General features: G+C 41.2%; 1 protein-coding gene across 1 annotated transcript in view; it reads right to left on the bottom strand.

Annotated features, from left to right (window-relative positions):
- The window catches only part of PTPRO (protein tyrosine phosphatase receptor type O), a 194,515-nt gene that overhangs the window by 78,766 nt on the left and 93,001 nt on the right, over positions 1–22,748 (bottom strand). Inside the window, exons 11-15 of the mRNA XM_075848823.1 lie at positions 22,171–22,322; positions 21,663–21,783; positions 21,375–21,514; positions 5,589–5,721; positions 2,319–2,439 (exon numbers count right to left, since the gene is read on the bottom strand). Coding sequence (XP_075704938.1) covers positions 2,319–2,439; positions 5,589–5,721; positions 21,375–21,514; positions 21,663–21,783; positions 22,171–22,322 — 667 coding nt within the window. The remainder of the gene's footprint in view (positions 1–2,318; positions 2,440–5,588; positions 5,722–21,374; positions 21,515–21,662; positions 21,784–22,170; positions 22,323–22,748) is intronic.

The following is a 22,748-nucleotide window of genomic DNA, read 5'->3' as shown; positions in this document are numbered from 1 at the left end:
ATTCCCCAATCCGGAGAGACAATAAAGATGTCAGACCAGGAGAGACGCAGGATGAAATGGAGTCTGATCCCGACCACAAGGGGAGGCTCCGACCTTTCTGACCTTGAATGCTGGAAATGGTGGGCAGTAAATATCGATATTCTGACGCCTCTGGGGGGGGGGGGGTTAGAAGTCAAAACTTGGTGGAATTATTGGAAAAAGGAAAGATAAAAGGGGGTTAGACAAGCCGTTATATAGACTGTGGGGGGAAACTAAGAGATATTTGATATTCCGGGAGCGACGGAGCTCATTCCCTGGTGAATACAACAAGTTGGAAGATACAAGATTACGGTTAAGCACGGGAATCGCTTACGTACAAGTTTATTTTTAGATGGTAAAATGAAATCCTTTGAAGCACTAAAAAGAGAATTTGGATTGTTTAATGACAAAATCTTTGGATATATTCAAGTTAAACCCGCTAATAGCACATCGGGGGATAAGACACAAGCAGATTGTGACCTCCTGAAGATCATTCAACGGGGAGGTACGAGGAAGAATACGGCCTCGTGCCACTTCAGTTTTATTCGTCAGGGTGCTGTCCGTTGTTTTGACTATCGCCCCCTGACGCATTCATTTCAATGGGGCCACGCGCACTTCTGTTGTTTTAACGGACGCGGGCGGCCGTTCCCTCAGAAGTAGTGCAGGTCCTACTCCTGCCCGTTTTTGATGGAACAGTCTCGGCCTTTGCATTGATTTGGTCCGTGAAACAACGGGCTGCACACGGAAGCCACGTGGTCCGTGATACATGGAACCGTCATTCGCAGCTGTTCAACGGCACAAATGCATGAGGCCTTAGCTCCATAAATACTAAAGATCGACATTGAGCTTCACATAAGAAACGGGAGACGGATTTTGGTTTAAACCAAAGGATAAATTGTGAGGCAACATCAGGAGGTATAATGTCTATAATGCCCCATATGGAATGTACTGCACATAGATCGTACTCCTCTCCTGCCCATGGGATGTACTGCACATAGATCGTACTCCTCTCCTGCCCATGGGATGTACTGCACATAGATCGTACTCCTCTCCGGCCTATGGGATGTAATGCACATAGATCGTACTCCTCTCTGGCCCATGGGATGTACTGTACATAGATCGTACTCCTCTCCGGCCTATGGGATGTAATGCACATAGATCGTACTCCTCTCTGGCCCATGGGATGTACTGTACATAGATCGTACTCCTCTCCGGCCTATGGGATGTAATGCACATAGATCGTACTCCTCTCCTGCCCATGGGATGTACTGCACATAGATCGTACTCCTCTCTGGCCCATGGGATGTACTGCACATAGATCGTACTCCTCTCCGGCCTATGGGATGTAATGCACATAGATCGTACTCCTCTCCTGCCCATGGGATGTACTGCACATAGATCGTACTCCTCTCCGGCCTATGGGATGTAATGCACATAGATCGTACTCCTCTCCTGCCCATGGGATGTACTGCACATAGATCGTACTCCTCTCCGGCCTATGGGATGTAATGCACATAGATCGTACTCCTCTCTGGCCCATGGGATGTACTGTACATAGATCGTACTCCTCTCCGGCCTATGGGATGTAATGCACATAGATCGTACTCCTCTCCTGCCCATGGGATGTACTGCACATAGATTGTACTCCTCTCCGGCCTATGGGATGTAATGCACATAGATCGTACTATGCATCATATGTTTTGGGATGGGTTAGGATCGTGTCTTTTTGGATGGAGGTGGTTTTATCCTTACAACAAACCTATGACTTAATTCTGTGCTGATTGGGCGAGCAGAAGATTGTGAAGGGGCGGAGCCCTGTTCATAGGAATAAAAAAAACAAACGAATTATGCAAAAATGGATGAAACGTCCTCCCAAAAATATTTGGCTAAATGAAATGAGAAGAACAATGGCCTGTGAAGAGTTTAAAAAGAAACTAAATAACAGGGGATCCCTTTAGCGTGGGGGGCGCCCTCAGCTCCCTGCTCATCCGCTGGGTGAGATGAATGTGGATGAGAGGTTTAGGCATCCACTTACTTTTGGCCATGTAGTGTATATATTGCACAGAAACCTTGACTGACGGTGGCCTTGATTGCACAGTAACGTTTTGGTGCAGTGTTTGCTGCTGGTTGGAGAAGCTGCACATAAAACACCAGACTGCTCTGTGTGAACAAAACCACAGCCGTTTGTGGATATCGGGGGATGCTCCGTTCATCCACAGATTCGGGTTAGTTTTATTAGCAGTTTATGTGCAGATAGAAGACTTAATGCATCCAGACAACTGAGAATGTCATCCAATTACCTGGTCATCTGGAGATGTTTTCTGCGCAAGACAATCAGAGTCACCAGCAAGAGTCCAATCAGCAGAATACTGAGAACGGCCAACAGCGAAATCACCACAACATTGGGGTTCACCTCAGCGACTAGGAGACAGAACAAAGATATTCACACAACACCCCCAAACTGAAAATCCCGAGAACAGCTGCCCCCCCCCCCCAGTACACGGAGATGCCGACAGGTGACACTAGGATAACATCTTCAGGGTGTTTTTGTTGTATAAATAAACCGCTCATTATAATCACCCTACAAAATCTGAAGATCACCCTCCACTGAACAAAAAGATCATCGATCCTGCGACCCCTGAAAGAGGAAGACCTAAATATGAAGAACTAAGAGACAACTGACCAGAAGAGCAGCCTCACACCTCACAGGTAGCTTCAAGGGAAAGCCACCCAAGACCACCAGTTTATTGATTTTTAATCGAAAAAGCTTCAAAATTCTGCCCTGATTAATGTCTTAATATCTCTTTATAACGGGCGGAGAGATGATTTTCTGGCTACAGAGTAACAAATTCCCTGCATAGACATAATTATAAAATCTGTCTATAAAATATCAACTAACATTGTGTCTGACTGCAGCAGCCAGTCACGGAAACTCGAGGGATAACTCCATACTGCAATAAACCAAACTCAAACATAATACAGTATATGGTGAGCTCCTCCTAGTGGTGACTGCAGGCAGCAGAATGTTATCATGTAACTCTATGGGAGCAGTATATATCTGTATGTAGTGAGCTCCCCCTAGTGGTGACTGCAGGCAGCAGAATGTTACCATGTAACTCTATGGGAGCTGTATATATCTGTATGTAGTGAGCTCCTCCTAGTGGTGGCCGCAGGCTGCAGAATGTTATCATGTAACTCTATGGGAGCTGTATATATCTGTATGTAGTGAGCTCCCTCTAGTGGTGACTGCAGGCAGCAGAATGCTATCATGTAACTATATGGGAGCTTTATATATCTGTATAAAGTGAGCTCCCCCTAGTGGTGACTTCAGGTAGTAGAATGCTATCATGTAACTCCATGGGAGCTGGATATGTCTGTATGTAGTGAGCTCCTCCAAGTGGTGACTGCAGGCAGCATAATGTTATCATGTAAGTGTATGTGAGCTGTATATATCTGCATGTAGTGAGCTCCCCCTAGTGGTGACTGCAGGCAGCAGAATCTTATCATGCAACTCTATGGGAGAAGTATATAACTGTAAAGGATCTGCCAGACACAGCTTCCGTGTCGACACCCGTGGTTAATAAGTCTGCATCTGCTCCTAGGTCTGATAGAGTGACTCGATCTGCTACCACTCAGGCTGGTAGGCTGAGGAGTGGGAGAACCTATCACAGCCAGGCCAGACGGTTCTAGCTCCCGCCCTCGGTCTATTTATACCTTCATTTTCTGCTTGTCCTTTGCCTGTGATTCTCTCTTATTTCCTGTCTCTGCTGTTCCTGCTATTACTATTGACCTCTGCTTCATATTGACCCTGGTTTTACTGACTACGCTCCTGCTCTGCGTTTGGTACCTCGTACACTCCTGGTTTGACTCGGCTCATTCACTACTCTTGTTGCTCACGGTGTTGCCGTGGGCAACCGCCCCATTTCCCTTAGCTTCTGTGTACCCTTGTCTGTTTGTCTGTCGTGCACATATTGAGTGCAGGAACCGTCGCCCAGTTGTACGCCGTCGCCTAGGACGGGCCATGCAAGTAGGCAGAGACTGAGTGGCGGGTAGATTAGGGCTCACCTGTCTGTCTCCCTACCCCGAATTTACAATATCTGTATGTAGTGAGCTCCTCCTAGTGGTGGCTGGAGAGCAGAATGTTATCATGTAACTCTATGGGAGCTGTATATATCTGTATGTAGTGATCTCCCCCTGGTGGTGGCTGCAAGTAGCAGTATGTTATCATGTAACTCTATGGGAGCTGTATATATCTGTATGTAGTGAGCTCCCCCTAGTGGTGGCTGCAGGCAGCAGAATGTTATCATGTAACTATACTATATGGGAGCTTTATATATCTGTATGTAGTGAGCTCCCCCTAGTGGTGACTGCAGGCAGTAGAATATTATCATGTAAAACTTTGGGAGCTGTATATATCTGTATGTAGTGAGCTCCTCCTAGTGGTGACTGCAGGCCGCAGAATGTTATCATGTAAGTTTATGTGAACTGTATATATCTGTATGTAGTGAGCTCCCCCTAGTGATGACTGCAGGCAGCAGAATCTTATCATGTAACTCTATGGGAGCTGTATATATCTGTATGTAGTGAGCTCCCCCTAGTGGTGGCTGGAGAGCAGAATGTTATCATGTAACTCTATGGGAGTAGTATATAGCTGTATGTAGTGAGCTCCCCCTAGTGGTGGCTGCAGGTAGTAGAACGTTCTCATGCAACTCTATGGGAGATGTATATATCTGTATGTAGTGAGCTCCTCCTAGTGTTGACTGCAGGCAGCAGAATCTTATCATGTAACTCTATGGGAGCTGTATATATCTGTATGTAGTGAGCTCCTCCTAGTGGTAGCTGCAGGCAGCAGAATGTTATCATGTAACTCTATGGGAGCTGTATATATCTGTATGTACTGAGCTCCTCCTAGTGGTCACTGCAGGCAGCAGAATGTTATCATGTAAGTGTATGTGAGCTGTATATATCTGCATGTAGTGAGCTCTCATAAAGTTACATGATAGCATTCTACTGCCTGCAGCCACCACTATGGGGAGCTCACTACATACAGATATATACAGCTCCCATAGAGTAACATAACATTCTGCTGCCTGCAGTCACCACTAGGGGGAGCTCACTACATACAGATATTTACAGCTCTCATACCGTTACATGTTAACATTCTGCTGCCTGCAGCCACCACTAGGGGGAGCTCACTACATACAGATATATACAGCTCCCATAGATTTACATGATAACATTCTGGCTGCAAGTAGAAGAATCTTATATCTCTCATCATATAACGCTGTATCTATGATTATGAAAGTAAATAATGCTGGGACTACAATGACCGGACTATAAAAAGACTGATATTGACTTTATGGTACATGACTTAATTAATCATCCATGCCTGGTGCCACGTTCTCAGTATCATTATATTTCATCCCATATTAGTACAATTCTTTTGATTGTGGGAAGCCGGTGGTGAGTATTTCTTACTAACTATAAGGAATCTAGTGATAAAATAGAATAGTAGCTGCAGTGGCTCTGGATAATATGAATGGAGCCGGGATCTATATCCTGACACTTACCCAATGTGGAGACTGTGATGTAGGTGGGAATGCTGGGAGTGCGGTGGCTGACCGTGGTGATGCTGCAGTTGTAGGATGTCCCCGGCTGTAGATTACCCATTGTTACCACATGCGAGAAGACGGTCACCGGATCCTTAGCACATAACAATCAGAGTTAGGGATGATGCAACATCTTCTATTTCATCAAATACTGTATGTAGATTCTATAGTGTCATATACATTGTACAGTGTAATGTAGATTCTATAGTGCCATATACATTGTACAATCTAATGTAGATTCTATAGGGTCATATACATTGTACGGCGTAATGGAGATTCCATAGTGTCATATACATTGTACAGTGTAATGTAGATTCTATAGTGTCATATACATTGTACAGTGTAATGTAGATTCTATAGTGTCATATACATTGTACAATCTAATGTAGATTCTATAGGGTCATATACATTGTACGGCGTAATGGAGATTCCATAGTGTCATATACATTGTACAGTGTAATGTAGATTCTATAGTGTCATATACATTGTACAGTGTAATGTAGATTCTATAGTGTCATATACATTGTACAATCTAATGTAGATTCTATAGGGTCATATACATTGTACGGCGTAATGCAGATTCCATAGTGTCATATACATTGAACAGTGTCATGTAGATTCTATAGTGTCATATACATTGTACAGTGTAATGTAGATTCTATAGTGTCATATACATTGTACAATCTAATGTAGATTCTATAGGGTCATATACATTGTACGGCGTAATGCAGATTCTATAGGGACATATACATTGTACAGTGTGATGTAGATTCTATAGGGTCATATACATTGTATGGCGTAATGCAGATTCTATAGTGTCATATACACTGTAAAGTGTAATTCAGATTCTATAGTGTTATATACATTGTACAGTGTAATGTAGATTCTATAGTGTCATATACATTGTACAACCTAATGTAGATTCTATAGGGCCATATACATTGTACGGCGTAATGCAGATTTTATAGGGTCATATATTGTACAGTGTAATGTAGATTCTATAGCGTCATATACATTGTACGGCGTAATGCAGATTCTATAGTGTCATATACACTGTAAAGTGTAATGCAGATTCTATAGCATCATATACATTGTACAGTGTCATGTAGATTCTATAGTGTCATATACATTGTACAGTGTAATGTAGATTCTATAGTGTCATATACATTGTACAGTGTTATGTAGATTCTATAGTGTCATATACATTGTACAGTGTAATGTAGATTCTATAGTGTCATATACATTGTGCAGTCTAATGTAGATTCTATAGTGTCATATACATTGTACGGAGTAATGCAGATTCTATAGTGACATATACATTGTAAAGTGTAATGCAGATTCTATAGTGTCATATACATTGTACAGAGTAATGTAGATTCTATAGCATCATATACATTGTAAAGTGTAATGTAGATTCTATAGTGTCATATACATTGTACAGTCTAATGTAGATTCAAGTGTCATATACATTGTAAAGTGTAATGTAGATTCTATAGTGTCATATACATTGTACAGTCTAATGTAGATTCAAGTGTCATATACATTGTACAGTGTAATGTAGATTCTATAGTGTCATATACATTGTACGGAGTAATGCAGATTCTATAGTGACATATACATTGTACAGTGTAATGCAGATTCTATAGCATCATATACATTGTACAGAGAAATGTAGATTCTATAGCATCATATACATTGTACAGAGTCATGTAGATTCTATAGTGTCATATACATTGTACAGAGTAATGTAGATTCTATAGTGTCATATACATTGTACAGTGTAATGCAGATTCTATAGCATCATATTCATTGTAAAGTGTAATGCAGATTCTATAGTGTCATATACATTGTACAGAGTTATGTAGATTCTATAGTGTCATATATATTGTAGATTGTAATTTAGATTCTATAGTGTCATATACATTGTACATTGTAATGTATATTCTCTAGTGTCATATATATTGTAGAGTGTAATGTAGATTCTATAGTGTAATATACATTGTACAGTGTAATGTAGATTCTATAGTGTCATATACATTGTACATTGTAATGTATATTCTCTAGTGTCATATATATTGTAGAGTGTAATGTAGATTCTATAGTGTAATATACATTGTACAGTGTAATGTAGATTCTATAGTGTAATATACATTGTAAAGTGTAATGTAGATTCTATAGCGTCATACACATTGTAGCGTAATGTAGATTCTATAGTGTCATACACATTGTACAGAGTAATGTAGATTCTATAGCGTCATGTCCATTGTAAAGTTATGTAGATTATATAGCGTCATACATTGTACAGAGTATTATATATTCTGTTATATATCGTATGTTGCATATATTATTGTGTGTTATAATTAGTCGAGTCCCATTGTTATGAGCACCTCCCACTTTTCTCGTCGGCAGCGTGTAGCGATGTGATGTGTCGGGGCTTGGTGGGTATATAAGGGGTGCGGTCGGCTGTCTGATCACATATCACTCGTTGTTGTCATGGGTAACGGGCGATTTATCAGAGTTGTAATACGGGCTGATTATCGGCTTTCGGGCCAGGGCGGTGGTATTTCTCACACAGCGCAGTTGGTGTACTGTTTGCATGCTGCTGTGGTGACAGTGTATCGTGAGTGGATAAATGGCGAGATTGAGAGTTACTAACGTGGAAACTGCGGAGCACCACGTGCCATCGATGTGAGAGGTGAACGTCGGCTACGAAGGTGCAAGAAGGACGAACGACACGCTACAGTGGAGCAGCTCACCGTGAAAATCAACCAGGGGGCGACCAGACGTGTGTCTAATACAACAGTGGACCTACTGCGTATGGGGCTCCGAAGCCGACGGATGTCACTGGTCCTATGTAACAAAGGTGCAGGGGAAAAAAATGGCTTCAATTTGCGCGGCAATATCGGAACTGGACCAACGATGATAGGTGAAGGGTTTTCTTCTCCAATGGATGATTGGTAAAGGGTTGTCTTCTCCGATGGATGATTGGTAAGGGGTTGTCTTCTCCGATGGATGATTGGTAAGGGGTTGTCTTCTCCGATGGATGATTGGTAAAGGGTTGTCTTCCCCGATGGATGATTGGTAAAGGGTTGTCTTCTCCGATGGATGATTGGTAAAGGGTTGTCTTCTCCGATGGATGATTGGTAAAGCATTGTCTTCTCTGATGGATGATTGGTAAAGGGTTGTCTTCTCTGATGGATGATTGGTAAAGGGTTGACTTCTCTGGTCGATGATTGGTAAGGGGATGTCTTCTCTGATGGATGATTGGTAAAGGGTCGTCTTCTCCGATGGATGATTGGTAAAGGGTTGTCTTTTCCGATGAGTCACGTTTTCTGCTTCATGGAACAGGTGGACGTTGTCGTGTCAGGCGAGAAACATCAGAGAGCAAAACACCTGGCAACCATTGCTGGAAGAACCGAGCCGGTGGCGGCAGCGTTATGTTTGGGGGATATTTCATGCCATTCTATGGGCCACTCATCCATGTCGACGGCTCTGAAGAGATTTGGGAATCAATCGTTAAAGATCACATCCCCCCTACATGCTGATTGTCTTCCCTGGGGCAGATGGAATCTACCAGCAAGACAATGCGACATGTCACACGGCTAGAAATGTCCGACAGTGGTTGGCAGAGCACGACCAAGACCTCCAAGTACTTCCCCGGCCCCTAATTCTCCAGACTTCAACCCAATGGAGCATCGGTGGGACCTCGATCATCTTGTTCTCTCTATGGACCCTCCCCAACGCACTCTTCAGCAAATGCGGGATGTTCTGCAGTCAGCGAGGCGCCAGATACCAGAGACCACCAACCAGCACCTTATTGATCACCCCCAGCCCGCCTGCTGCAGTCCGTGCTACACAATGCAGTTACTCTGCATATTAGCTGCTGTCAGTGCTGCACACGGCGGTTACTCAGGATATTAGCTGCTGTCAGTGCTGCACACAGCGGTTACTCTGGATATTAGCTGCTGTCAGTGCTGCACATGGCAGTTAATCTGGATATTAGCTGCTGTCAGTGCTGCACACGCCGGTTACTCTGGATATTAGCTGCTGTCAGTGCTGCATCGGGCGGTTACTCTGGATATTAGCTGCTGTCAGTGTTGTACACGCCGGTTACTCTGGATATTAGCTGCTGTCAGTGCTGCACACGCCGGTTTCTCTGGATATTAGCTGCTGTCAGTGCTGCACACGCCAGTTACTCTGGATATTAGCTGCTGTTAGTGCTGTACACGGCGGTTACTCTGGATATTAGCTGCTGTCAATGCTGTACACGCTGGTTACTCTGGACATTAGCTGCTGTCAGTGCTGCACACGCCGGTTACTCTGGATATTAGCTGCTGTCAGTGCGGCACACGCCAGTTACTCTGGATATTAGCTGCTGTCAGTGCTGTACACGCCGGTTACTCTGGATATTAGCTGCTGTCAATGCTGTACACGCTGGTTACTCTGGACATTAGCTGCTGTCAGTGCTGCACACGCCGGTTACTCTGGATATTAGCTGCGGTCAGTGCTGCACACGCCGGTTACTCTGGATATTAGCTGCTGTCAGTCCTGCACACGGCGGTTACTCTGGATATTAGCTGCTGCCAATGCTGCACATGGCGGTTTCTCTGGATATTAGCTGCTGTCAGTGCTGCACACGCCGGTGACTCTGGATATTAGCTGCTGTCAGTGCTGTACACGGCGGTTACTCTGGATATTAGCTGCTGTCAGTGCTGTACATGCCTGGCGGGGCCAGTGCTGATCTAGGCGGGGGCAGTGCTGAGGAGCTGATGTAGGCAGGGCCAGTGCTGAGGAGCTGATGTACGCGGGGCTAGTGTTGAAGAGCTGATGTAGGTGGGGCCAATGCTGAAGGGCTGATGTAGGCGGGGCCAGTGCTTAAGAGCTAATGAAGGCGGGGCCAGTTCTGAGAAACTGATGTAGGCGGGACCAGTGCTGTTAATATATCAGTTGATATACTGAATTGGCTGAATGTAGACAAGCTAAATTAAATAAAATAAATGTACACAAGGCCCTGGGACCAGATGGGTTACACCCCAGAGTTCTTAAAGAGCTTAGTTCAGTTATTTCTGTCCTCCTCTTCATAATATTTAAAGATTCTCTAGTGACTGGAATAGTGCCAAGGGACTGGCGCAGGGCAAATGTGGCGGCTATTTTCAAAAAGGGACTAGGTCTTCACCGGGTAATTATAGACCAGTAAGCTTAACATCCATCGTGGGGAAAATGTCTGAGGGGCTATTGAGGGACTATATACAGAGTTATTTGACAGATAATAGTATTATAAGTGACAGCCAGCACGGATTTACTAAGTTGTCACACCGACCTGATGTGTTTTTATGAAGGGGTGAGCAGAAGCCTAGACAGAGGGGCCGCTGTGGATATAGTTTTTGGACTTTGTAAAGGCATTTGACACTGTCCCTCATAGAAGTCTAATGGGTAAATTAAGGACTAGAGGTTTAGAAAGTAGAGTTTGTAATTAGATTGGGAATTGGCTCCAGGACGTGTCCAGAGAGTTTGGGTCAATGATTCCTACTCTGAATGATCTCCGGTTATAAGTGGTGACCCCAGGGTTCTATTGTTTATTAATGAGGATGGGAGTAGTAGTACGATTTCTATTTTTGTCCTAGAGGGAGCTACACTGGGAGTAATAATCTGCAGGCGTCATATGTCCTAGGGGGAAGCTATACTGGGAGTAATAATATATATATTGTAAAGAATCTGCCAGGCACAGCTTCGGGGTTAACGCCCATAGATAATCAGTCTGCACCTGCTTCTATGTCTGTGAGACTGACTCCATCTTCCACCACTCAGGGTGGCAGGCTTAGGAGTGGTGGAACCTATCACAGCTTGGCCAGACGGAGCTAGCTCCCGCCCTCTCTCTATTTATACCTGCCTTTCCTGTTCCTCCTTTGCTTGTGATTCTTCTCGTTTGGTTTCCTGGCCCTGCTGCAGCTTCTTGTACCATTGTCCTTGCTTCATATGGACCCCGGCTTGCTGACTACTCTCCTGCTCTGTGTTTGGCACCTCGTACTCTCCTGGTTTGACTCGGCTTGTTCACTTCTCTTGTTGCTCACGGTGTTGCCGTGGGCAACTGCCCCTTTCTCTTCCTAGCTCTGTGTACCCTTGTCTGTTTGTCTGTCGTGCACTTATTGAGCGTAGGGACCGTCGCCCAGTTGTACCCCGTCGCCTAGGGCGGGTCGTTGCAAGTAGGCAGGGACTGAGTGGTGGGCAGATTAGGGCTCACCTGTCTGTCTCCTCACCCCCGTCATTACATAATCACAAGCCCATACCTAGTCTACCCTGGTCCCTGACACCACTATGGACCCCCTTGAGACCCTGGCTCAGCAAATGCAGGGTCTCTCCCTACAGGTCCAGGCCCTGGCTCAGAGGGTCAACCAGCCTGATGCTACCATGGTAGTCCCCCTCACCTCACCTCTTGAACCCCACCTCAAGTTGCCCGACCGGTTCTCGGGGGACCAGAAGACTTTTCTTTCCTTTTGGGAGAGTTGTAGGCTCTATTTTCGTTTAAAGCCCCACTCCTCAGGTTCTGAGAGCCAGCGGGTGGGTATAATTATGTCCCGGCTCCAGGAAGGGCCCCAAGAATGGGCCTTCTCCTTGGCTCCTGACGCCCCTGAACTTTCCTCCGTTGATCTTTTCTTTTCTGCTCTCGGAATCATCTATGACGAGACTGACAAGACTGCTTTTGCCGAGAGTCAGCTGGTGACCTTACGCCAGGGTAAGAGACCTGTTGAGGAGTATTGCTCTGACTTTAGGAAGTGGTGCGTAGCTTCTCGGTGAAATGACCCTGCCTTAAGGTGCCAGTTTAGGTTGGGTCTGTCGAACGCCCTGAAAGATCTGCTAGTTAGTTATCCCTCTTCTGACTCCCTAGACCAGGTTATGGCTTTAGCGGTACGACTTGACCGACGTCTCAGGGAACGACAACTTGAACGTCTTGATGTTTTCTCCTCTGACTCTCCCATGATGCCTCCCGAGGTTCCGTTGCTTCGTTCCTCCCCGGAAGACTCGGAGGTACCTATGCAACTCGGGGCCTCCGTGTCCCCCCAACAACGTAGAGATTTCCGCAGGAAGAATGGTCTCTGCTTCTACTGTGGGGATGACAAGCATAAAGTGAACAACTGTCCTAAGCGTAAGAATGCAGCCGGAGAACTTCCGCGCCTAAGTGATCATCGGGGAGGTCACTTGGGCGCACAGGTATTTCCCATAAATATGAAACGTAATAAAATCTTGCTTCCCTTTCAGGTCTCTTTTGGGGGTAGGTCTGCTACCGCCAGTGCCTTCGTGGATTCAGGGTCTTCTGCTAATATCATGTCTGTGGAATTTGCTATGTCTCTAGCTATGCCTTTGATTGATTTGCCTAAACCTGTCCCGGTAGTGGGTATCGACTCCACTCCTCTTGCTAATGGTTATTTTACACAGCATACCCCTGTTTTTGAACTCCTTGTTGGCTCCATGCATTTGGAGCAGTGCTCTGTACTGTTAATGCAGGGATTATCGTCCGATTTGGTTTTAGGCCTTCCCTGGTTGCAGTTGCATAATCCCACGTTTGACTGGAATTCTGGGGACCTTACCAAGTGGGGTAATGAATGCTTGACGTCATGTTTTTCTGTTAATTCTATTTCTCCCCCTGAGGAGGTGAACACGCTACCTGAGTTTGTTCAGGACTTCGCCGATGTTTTCTCTAAGGAGGCCTCCGAAGTGTTACCTCCTCATAGAGAATATGATTGCGCAATCAATTTGGTACCAGGAGCTAAGCTCCCTAAGGGTAGGATATTTAATCTCTCTTGTCCCGAACGTGAAGCCATGAGAGAGTATATCTAGGAATGCCTGGCCAAGGGTTACATTCGCCCCTCTACTTTTCCGGTAGGTGCTGGCTTCTTCTTCGTAGGGAAGAAGGATGGTGGTCTTAGGCCATGCATTGACTACCGAAGCTTGAATAAGGTCACTGTAAGGAACCAGTATCCCCTTCCTCTGATTCCTGATCTCTTTAATCAGGTTCAGGGGGCCCAATGGTTCTCTAAGTTTGATCTACGGGGGGCGTATAACCTTATCCGCATCAAAGAGGGGGATGAGTGGAAGACTGCGTTTAACACGCCCGATGGTCATTTCGAATACCTCGTCATGCCCTTTGGGTTGTGTAATGCTCCCGCGGTCTTCCAGAATTTCATAAATGAGATTTTAAGAGACTACCTGGGGTTATTTCTTGTAGTGTACCTTGATGACATACTTGTGTTTTCCAAGGACTGGTCCTTCCACATTGAGCATGTCAGGAAGGTGCTCCAGGTCCTTCGAGAAAACAAACTGTTTGCAAAGACCAAAAAATGTGTGTTTGGGGTGCAGGAGATACCATTTTTGGCCCAAATCCTCACTCCTCATGAATTCCGCATGGACCTCGCCAAGGTCCAGGCTGTGGCGGAATGGGTCCAACCTGCCTCCCAGAAGGCGTTACAGTGCTTCCTGGGGTTCGGTAATTATTACAGGAGGTTTATTACTAACTTCTCGGTCATCGCTAAGCCTCTTACGGATCTCACTCGCAAAGGTGCTGATCTCCTCCACTGGCCTCCTGAGGCTGTCCAGGCTTTTGAGGTCCTTAAGAAGTGCTTTATCTCGGCCCCGGTGCTGGTTCAGCCCAACCAAATGGAGCCATTTATCGTGGAGGTTGACACGTCCGAGGTGGGAGTGGGGGCTGTCTTGTCCCAGGTCCCTCACCCATCTCCATCCCTGTGCCTACTTCTCCGGGAAGTTTTCACCCACTGAGAGTAACTATGATATTGGCAACTGCAAACTCTTAGCCATTAAATGGGCATTTGAAGAGTGGCACCACTTCCTGGAGGGGGCTAGGCACCAGGTAACGGTCCTTACCGACCACAAGAATCTGGTTTTCCTAGAATCTGCCCGGAGGCTAAACCCAAGACAAGCTCGTTGGGCGTTATTTTTTACCAGATTCAACTTTATGGTTACCTATAGGGCTGGGTCTAAAAATGTTAAGGCTGATGCACTGTCACGTAGTTTCATGGCCAGCCCTCCTTCGGAGGAAGATCCTGCTTGTATTTTGCCTCCAGGTATAATCATTTCCGCTATTGATTCTGATTTAGTCTCTGAAATTGCGGCTGATCAAGGTTCAGCTCCCAGGAGCCTTCCTGAGAACAAGCTGTTTGTTCCCCTGCAATTCCGGCTAAGGGTACTTAGGGAAAATCATGACTCTGCACTATCTGGCCATCCAGGCATCCTTGGTACCAAGCACCTCATTGCCAGAAACTATTGGTGGCCTGGGTTGCCTAAAGACGTTAAGGCCTATGTCGCCGCTTGTGAAGTTTGTGCTAGGTTCAAGACTCCCAGATTCCGACCAGCGGGCTTACTATGTTCTTTGCCCATTCCCCAGAGACCTTGGACCCATATCTCCATGGATTTTATCACCGATTTGCCTCCATCTCAAGGCAAGTCGGTGGTGTGGGTGGTAGTAGACCGCTTCAGTAAGATGTGCCACTTTGTGCCCCTCAAAAAACTACCCAATGCTACCCAATGCTTTAGCTACCTTGTTTGTCAAACACATCCTGCGCCTCCATGGGGTTCCTGTCAATATTGTTTCGGATAGAGGGGTACAATTTGTTTCTTTGTTTTGGAGAGCCTTCTGTAAAAAGTTGGAGATTGATCTGTCCTTCTCCTCTGCCTTCCATCCTGAAACTAATGGCCAAACTGAGAGGACTAATCAATCTCTAGAACAATATTTAAGGTGTTTTATCTCTGACTGTCAATATGATTGGGTCTCATTCATTCCCCTCGCCGAATTTTCCCTTAATAACCGGGTCAGTAACTCGTCAGGGGTCTCCCCCTTTTTCTGTAATTTTGGGTTTAATCCACGGTTCTCTTCTGTTTCACCTGGTAGTTCCAACAATCCCGAGGTAGAGGTCGTTCATCGAGAACTGTGCACAGTCTGGGCTCAGGTTCAGAAGAACCTAGAGGCGTCCCAGAGCATACAAAAAACTCAGGCAGATAGAAAACTTTCTGCTAACCCCTTATTTATAGTCGGGGATCTGGTGTGGCTATCGTCTAAAAATTTGCGCCTTAAGGTCCCGTCCAAGAAGTTTGCTCCCCGGTTTATAGGGCCGTACAAGGTCATTGAAGTCCTCAATCCTGTCTCCTTCCGACTGGAGTTGCCCCCATCTTTTCGAGTACACGACGTGTTCCATGCCTCCCTCCTTAAACGCTGCTCCCCGTCCTTGGCTCCCTTGAGGAAACCTCCGGTCCCTGTTCTCACCCCTGAGGGGGCAGAATTCGAGGTGGCCAAGATTGTGGACAGCAGGATGGTCCAAGGCTCCCTCCAGTACCTGGTCCATTGGAGAGGATACGGGCCTGAGGAGAGGACTTGGGTACCCGCTCGGGATGTTCACGCTGGGATATTGGTCAGGAGATTTCACCTTCGTTTCCCCAGTAAACCAGGTCCACTTAGAAAGGGTCCGGTGGCCCCTCATAAAAGGGGGGGGGGGTACTGTAAAGGATCTGCCAGGCACAGCTTCGGGGTTAACGCCCATAGATAATCAGTCTGCACCTGCTTCTTTGTCTGTGAGACTGACTCCATCTTCCACCACTCAGGGTGGCAGGCTTAGGAGTGGGAGAGCATATCACAGCCTGGCCAGACGGAGCTAGCTCCCGCCCTCTGTCTATTTATACCTGCCTTTCCTGTTCCTCCTTGCTTGTGATTCTTCTCTGTTGGTTTCCTGGCCCTGCTGCAGCTTCTTGTACCATTGTCCTTGCTTCATATTGACCCCGGCTTGCTGACTACTCTCCTGCTCTGTGTTTGGCACCTCGTACTCTCCTGGTTTGACTCGGCTTGTTCACTTCTCTTGTTGCTCATGGTGTTGCCGTGGGCAACTGCCCCTTTCTCCCCCTAGCTCTGTGTACCCTTGTCTGTTTGTCTGTCGTGCACTTATTGAGCATCGGGACCGTCGCCCAGTTGTACCCCGTCGCCTAGGGCGGGTCGTTGCAAGTAGGTAGGGACTGAGTGGTGGGTAGATTAGGGCTCACCTGTCTGTCTCCTCACCCCCATCATTACATATATTATATATTCAATTATATATTGTATTGTATATTCTATTATATGTTGTATGTTGTATATTCTATTATATGTTGTATGTTGTATATTCTATTATATGTTGTATGTTGTATATTCTATTATATGTTGTATTGTGTATTCTATTATATGTTGTATGTTGTATATTCTATTATATGTTGTATTGTATATTCTATTATATATTGTATGTTGTATATTCTATTATATATTGTATGTTGTATACTGTATTGTATATTCTTATATATGTTTTCCGTTTTATATTCTATTATATATTGTATATTCTATTATATATTGTATGTTGTATTGTATATTCTATTATATATTGTATTGTATACTGTATTGTATATTCTATTATATATTGTATTGTATACTGTATTGTATATTCCATTGTATATTGTATGTTGTATTTTCTGTCATATATTGTATGTTGTATATTCTATTATATATTGTATGTTGTATTGTATATTCTATTATATATTGTATGTTGTATACTGTATTGTTTATTCTTATAAATATTGTCTGTTGTATATTCCATTAGATATTGTATGTTGTGTATTGTGTGATATATTCTATTATTCTATGTTGTATATTGTATGCTATATTCTATTATTGTATGTTGTATTGTATATTCTATTATATGTTGTATGTTGTATATTCTCTTATATATTGTATGTTGTATATTCTATCATATATTGTATGTTGTATGTTATATCATATATTGTATGTTGTATATTCTATTATACATGGTGGGCCATTTATATGGATACACCTAAATAAAATGGGAATGGTTGGTGATATTAACTTCCTGTTTGTGGCACATTAGTATATGGGAGGGGGGAAACTTTTCAAGCTGGGTGTTGACCATGGTGGCCATTTTGAAGTCGGCCATTTTGTATCCAACTTTAGTTTTTTAAATGGGAAGAGGGTCATGTGACACATCAAACTTATCGAGAATTCCACAAGAAAATCAATGGTGTGCTTGGTTTTAACGTTACTTTATTCTTTCATGAGTTATTTACAAGTTTCTGACCACTTATAAAATGTGTTCAAAGTGCTGCCCATTGTGTTGGATTGTCAATGCAACCCTCTTCTCCCACTCTTCACACACTGATAGCAACACTGCAGATGAAATGCTTGCACAGGCTTCCAGTATCCGTAGTTTCAGTTGCTGCACATCTCGTATCTTCACAACATAGACAATTGCCTTTAGATGACCCCAAAGATAAAAGTCTAAGGGGGTCAGATCGGGAGACCTAGGGGGCCAGTCAACTGGCCCACGACGACCAATCCACTTTCCAGGAAACTGTTCATCTAGGAATGCTCGGACCTGACACCCATAATGTGGTGGTGCACCATCTTGCTGGAAAAACTCAGGGAACGTGCCAGCTTCAGTGCATAAAGAGGGAAACACATCATCATGTAGCAATTTTAGATATCCCGTGGCCTTGAGGTTTCCATTGATTGTCTATGCTGTGAAGATACGAGATGTGCAGCAACTGAAACTACGGATACTGGAAGCCTGTGCTAGCATTTCTTCTGCGGTGTTGCTATCAGTGTGTGAAGAGTGGGAGAAGAGGGTTGCATTGACAATCCAACACAATGGGCAGCACTTTGAACACATTTTATAAGTGGTCAGAAACGTGTAAATAACTCATGAAAGAATAAAGTAACGTTAAAACCAAGCACACCATTGTTTTTCTTGTGAAATTCTCGATAAGTTTGATGTGTCACATGACCCTCTTCCCATTGAAAAAACTAAAGTTGGATACAAAATGGCCGACTTCAAAATGGCCGCCATGGTCAACACCCAGCTTGAAAAGTTTCCCCCCTCCCATATACTAATGTGCCACAAACAGGAAGTTAATATCACCAACTATTCCCATTTTATAAATGGCCCACCCTGTATATTGTATTGTATATTCTATTATATATTGTATGTTGTATATTCTATTATATATTGTATTGTATATTCTATTATATATTGCATGTTGTATATTATATTATATATTGCATGTTGTATATTCTATTATATATTGCATGTTGTATATTCTATTATATATTGTCTGTTGTATATTCTATTATATATTGTCTGTTGTATATTCTATTATATATTGTCTGTTGTATATTCTATTATATATTGCATGTTGTATATTCTATTATATATTGTCTGTTGTATATTCTATTATATATTGTATATTCTATTATATATTGTATGTTGTATATTCTATTATATATTGTATGTTGTATATTCTATTGTATATTGTATGTTGTATATTCTATTATATATTGTATGTTGTATATTATATTATATATTGTATGTTGTATATTCTATTATATATTGTATGTTGTATATTATATTATATATTGTATGTTGTATATTCTATTATATATTGTATGTTGTATATTCTATTATATATTGTATTGTATATTCTATTATATATTGTATGTTGTATATTATATTATATATTGTATGTTGTATATTCTATTATATATTGTATGTTGTATATTCTATTGTATATTGTATGTTGTATATTCTATTATATATTGTATGTTGTATATTCTATTATATATTGTATGTTGTATATTCCATTATATATTGCATGTTGTATATTCTATTATATATTGTATTGTATATTCTATTATATATTGTCTGTTGTATATTCTATTATATATTGTATGTTGTATATTCTATTATATATTGTATGTTGTATATTCTATTATATATTGTATTGTATATTCTATTATATATTGTATGTTGTATATTATATTATATATTGCATGTTGTATATTCTATTATATATTGTATTGTATATTCTATTATATATTGTCTGTTGTATATTCTATTATATATTGTATGTTGTATATTCTATTATATATTGTATGTTGTATATTCCATTATATATTGTATTGTATATTCTATTATATATTGTATGTTGTATTGCATATTCCATTATATATTGTCTGTTGTATATTCTATTATATATTGTATGTTGTATATTCTATTATATATTGTATTGTATATTCCATTATATATTGTCTGTTGTATATTCTATTATATATTGTATGTTGTATATTCTATTATATATTGTATGTTGTATATTCCATTATATATTGTATTGTATATTCTATTATATATTGTATGTTGTATTGTATATTCTATTATATATTGTATGTTGTATATTCTATTATATATTGTATTGTATATTCTATTGTATATTGTATGTTGTATATTCTATTGTATATTGTATGTTGTATACTGTATTGTATATTCCATTATATATTGTCTGTTGTATATTCCATTATATATTGTATGTTGTATATTCCATTATATATTATATGTTGTATATTCTATTATATGTTGTATGTTGTATTGTATATTCCATTATATATTGTATTGTATATTCTATTATATATTGTATGTTGTATTGTATATTCCATTATATATTGTATTGTATATTCTATTATATATTGTATGTTGTATTGCATATTCCATTATATATTGTCTGTTGTATATTCTATTATATATTGTATTGTATATTCCATTATATATTGTCTGTTGTATATTCTATTATATATTGTATGTTGTATATTCTATTATATATTGTATGTTGTATTGTATATTCCATTATATATTGTATTGTATATTCTATTATATATTGTATGTTGTATTGCATATTCCATTATATATTGTCTGTTGTATATTCTATTATATATTGTATGTTGTATATTCTATTATATATTGTATTGTATATTCCATTATATATTGTCTGTTGTATATTCTATTATATATTGTATGTTGTATATTCTATTATATATTGTATTGTATATTCTATTATATATTGTATTGTATTTTCCATTATATATTGTATGTTGTATATTCTATTATATATTGTCTGTTGTATATTCTATTATATATTGTATACTGTATTGTATATTCCATTATATATTGTCTGTTGTATATTCTATTATATATTGTATGTTGTATATTCTATTAGATATTGTATGTTGTATATTCTATTATATATTGTATGTTGTATATTATATTAGATATTGTATGTTGTATATTGTATGATATATTCTGTTATTGTAGGTTGTGTTTTATTGCATATTCTATTATATATTGTATACTGTATTGTATATTCTATTATATATGTTTTGTATATATTGTATGTTGTATATTGTATGTTGTATAATCTGTTATATATTGTCTGTTGTATATTCTATTATATATTGTATGTTGTATATTCTATTATATATTGTATGTTGTATATTCTATTATATATTGTATGTTGTATATTCTATTAGATATTGTATTGTATATTCTATTATATATTGTATGTTGTATATTCTATTATATATTGTATGTTGTATATTCTATTGTATATTGTATGTTGTATATTATATTATATATTGTCTGTTGTATATTCTATTATATATTGTATTGTATATTCTATTAGATATTGTATGTTGTATATTCTATTATATATTGTATGTTGTATATTGTATGATATATTCTATTATTGTAGGTTGTGTTGTATTGCATATTCTATTATATATTGTATACTGTATTGTATATTCTATTATATATGTTTTGTATATATTATATATTGTATGTTTTATATTGTATTGTAAATGCTGTAATCTCTACTCATTCCTTTTACCTTCTCAAATTCACTCTGCATCGGGTCTAAGCGCCAGCAAACCACCTCAGAATAATCAGAGAAACCTTCTTCTACCCACAGGAGGGTAAACGTTGTCTGTGTCTTGTTGACGGCATAAAGAGACTTGGGGGGGGCTGGATCTGAGGCAATTATAATATTATTATTGGTAACAGTCACGTTCTTCACAAACACAATCCCACTACATCCGCTGGAGTTGTACCTCAGATAATGTGTAGGATACTGACAAGTCGTCCCATTTCAACAGACTCAATACTTTGGTGGACTCACCCAACTTAACCAGATGCGGCCGGGATGTGTTACTGCTCCTCTCGGTGCAGGCGGTGACCGTTATGTTATAGATGTCTCCGGCTGGAAGACCCAACACTGCCGTCATTGTAGTTCTGGAGACCTGAAAACAAAGCGTCAATGATGTTCATGAGACTGAGGAAACCTTCTGACTGCTCCATAAGATCCTATTCCTGGAAAAGAAACCCTATGTCATCCGACCTCGACTGATACGTGTCATATGTGACTGTGTTTACAGGGCTGCCGAAAGATCCAAAAAACATTATACCTCCTGACCCAAAACATGGTGACCAAAGAAGGTAAGAAGCAGAACATTGGCTTTCCGGTTGAATAATGAAATGCTAGAAGCATGGCCCCCACCATCCAGTAACACTATTGTCAGCGTCTCTGAAGGATTTATAGGGTTATTCTGTCATTCCCCATGTACGGAGCCCCCGATGTCCCAGTAGTGCGAAAGATGGAGATCAGGTAAAGGCTCACGGAAACTTACACTTTTCTTTATTCGCTTCCTTCCTTCAGCTGTCACTTGCCAGTGTAACATCCTGGAATGGGACAGATCTAAGGTTTTTTCTCCGTATCTCCAGGTGACGTACAGGAGATGTCGAACATATTCCATGTGCACGATTTGTGGAGCTACAGGGGCTGTGGATGAGGAAAGGAAGAGCAAGAATAACCCGGAATGAGCATGGATTCATCATAGTCAAAGGAACATTAAGAGCCGGGACCCCAATCACTGCAGAGTTACTGCTCAATGCACCAAGGGAATGATACTCATAAAGAAATGTCGTTTTTTAAAATTTTGCGTTCAGGTGACTCAAAGTAGAAGGTATCGCCTGGACAAGGACACTTAAAAAATATTTTTATTATTATTATTAACTCTTAATGGGCTACTCAAGCCAATAATTGCTATAGATACCGGGCTAGCCAGGTAGGTAGGACTAGATAAGGGTGCCAATATATTGGTTTACATTGTAATGAAACGACTCCAAATATCCACTTAAAACATATCAATTCTGTCCCTACCTAATAGCAATAATAATAATAATAGCAAACTAATAACGAATAGCA

This window comes from Rhinoderma darwinii, unplaced genomic scaffold (genome assembly GCF_050947455.1).
Source record: "Rhinoderma darwinii isolate aRhiDar2 unplaced genomic scaffold, aRhiDar2.hap1 Scaffold_51, whole genome shotgun sequence".
NCBI classification, from domain to species: domain Eukaryota; kingdom Metazoa; phylum Chordata; class Amphibia; order Anura; family Rhinodermatidae; genus Rhinoderma; species Rhinoderma darwinii.
The sequence above is the reverse complement of the archived record's forward strand: the minus strand, read 5'-3'. Positions and strand labels throughout refer to the sequence as shown.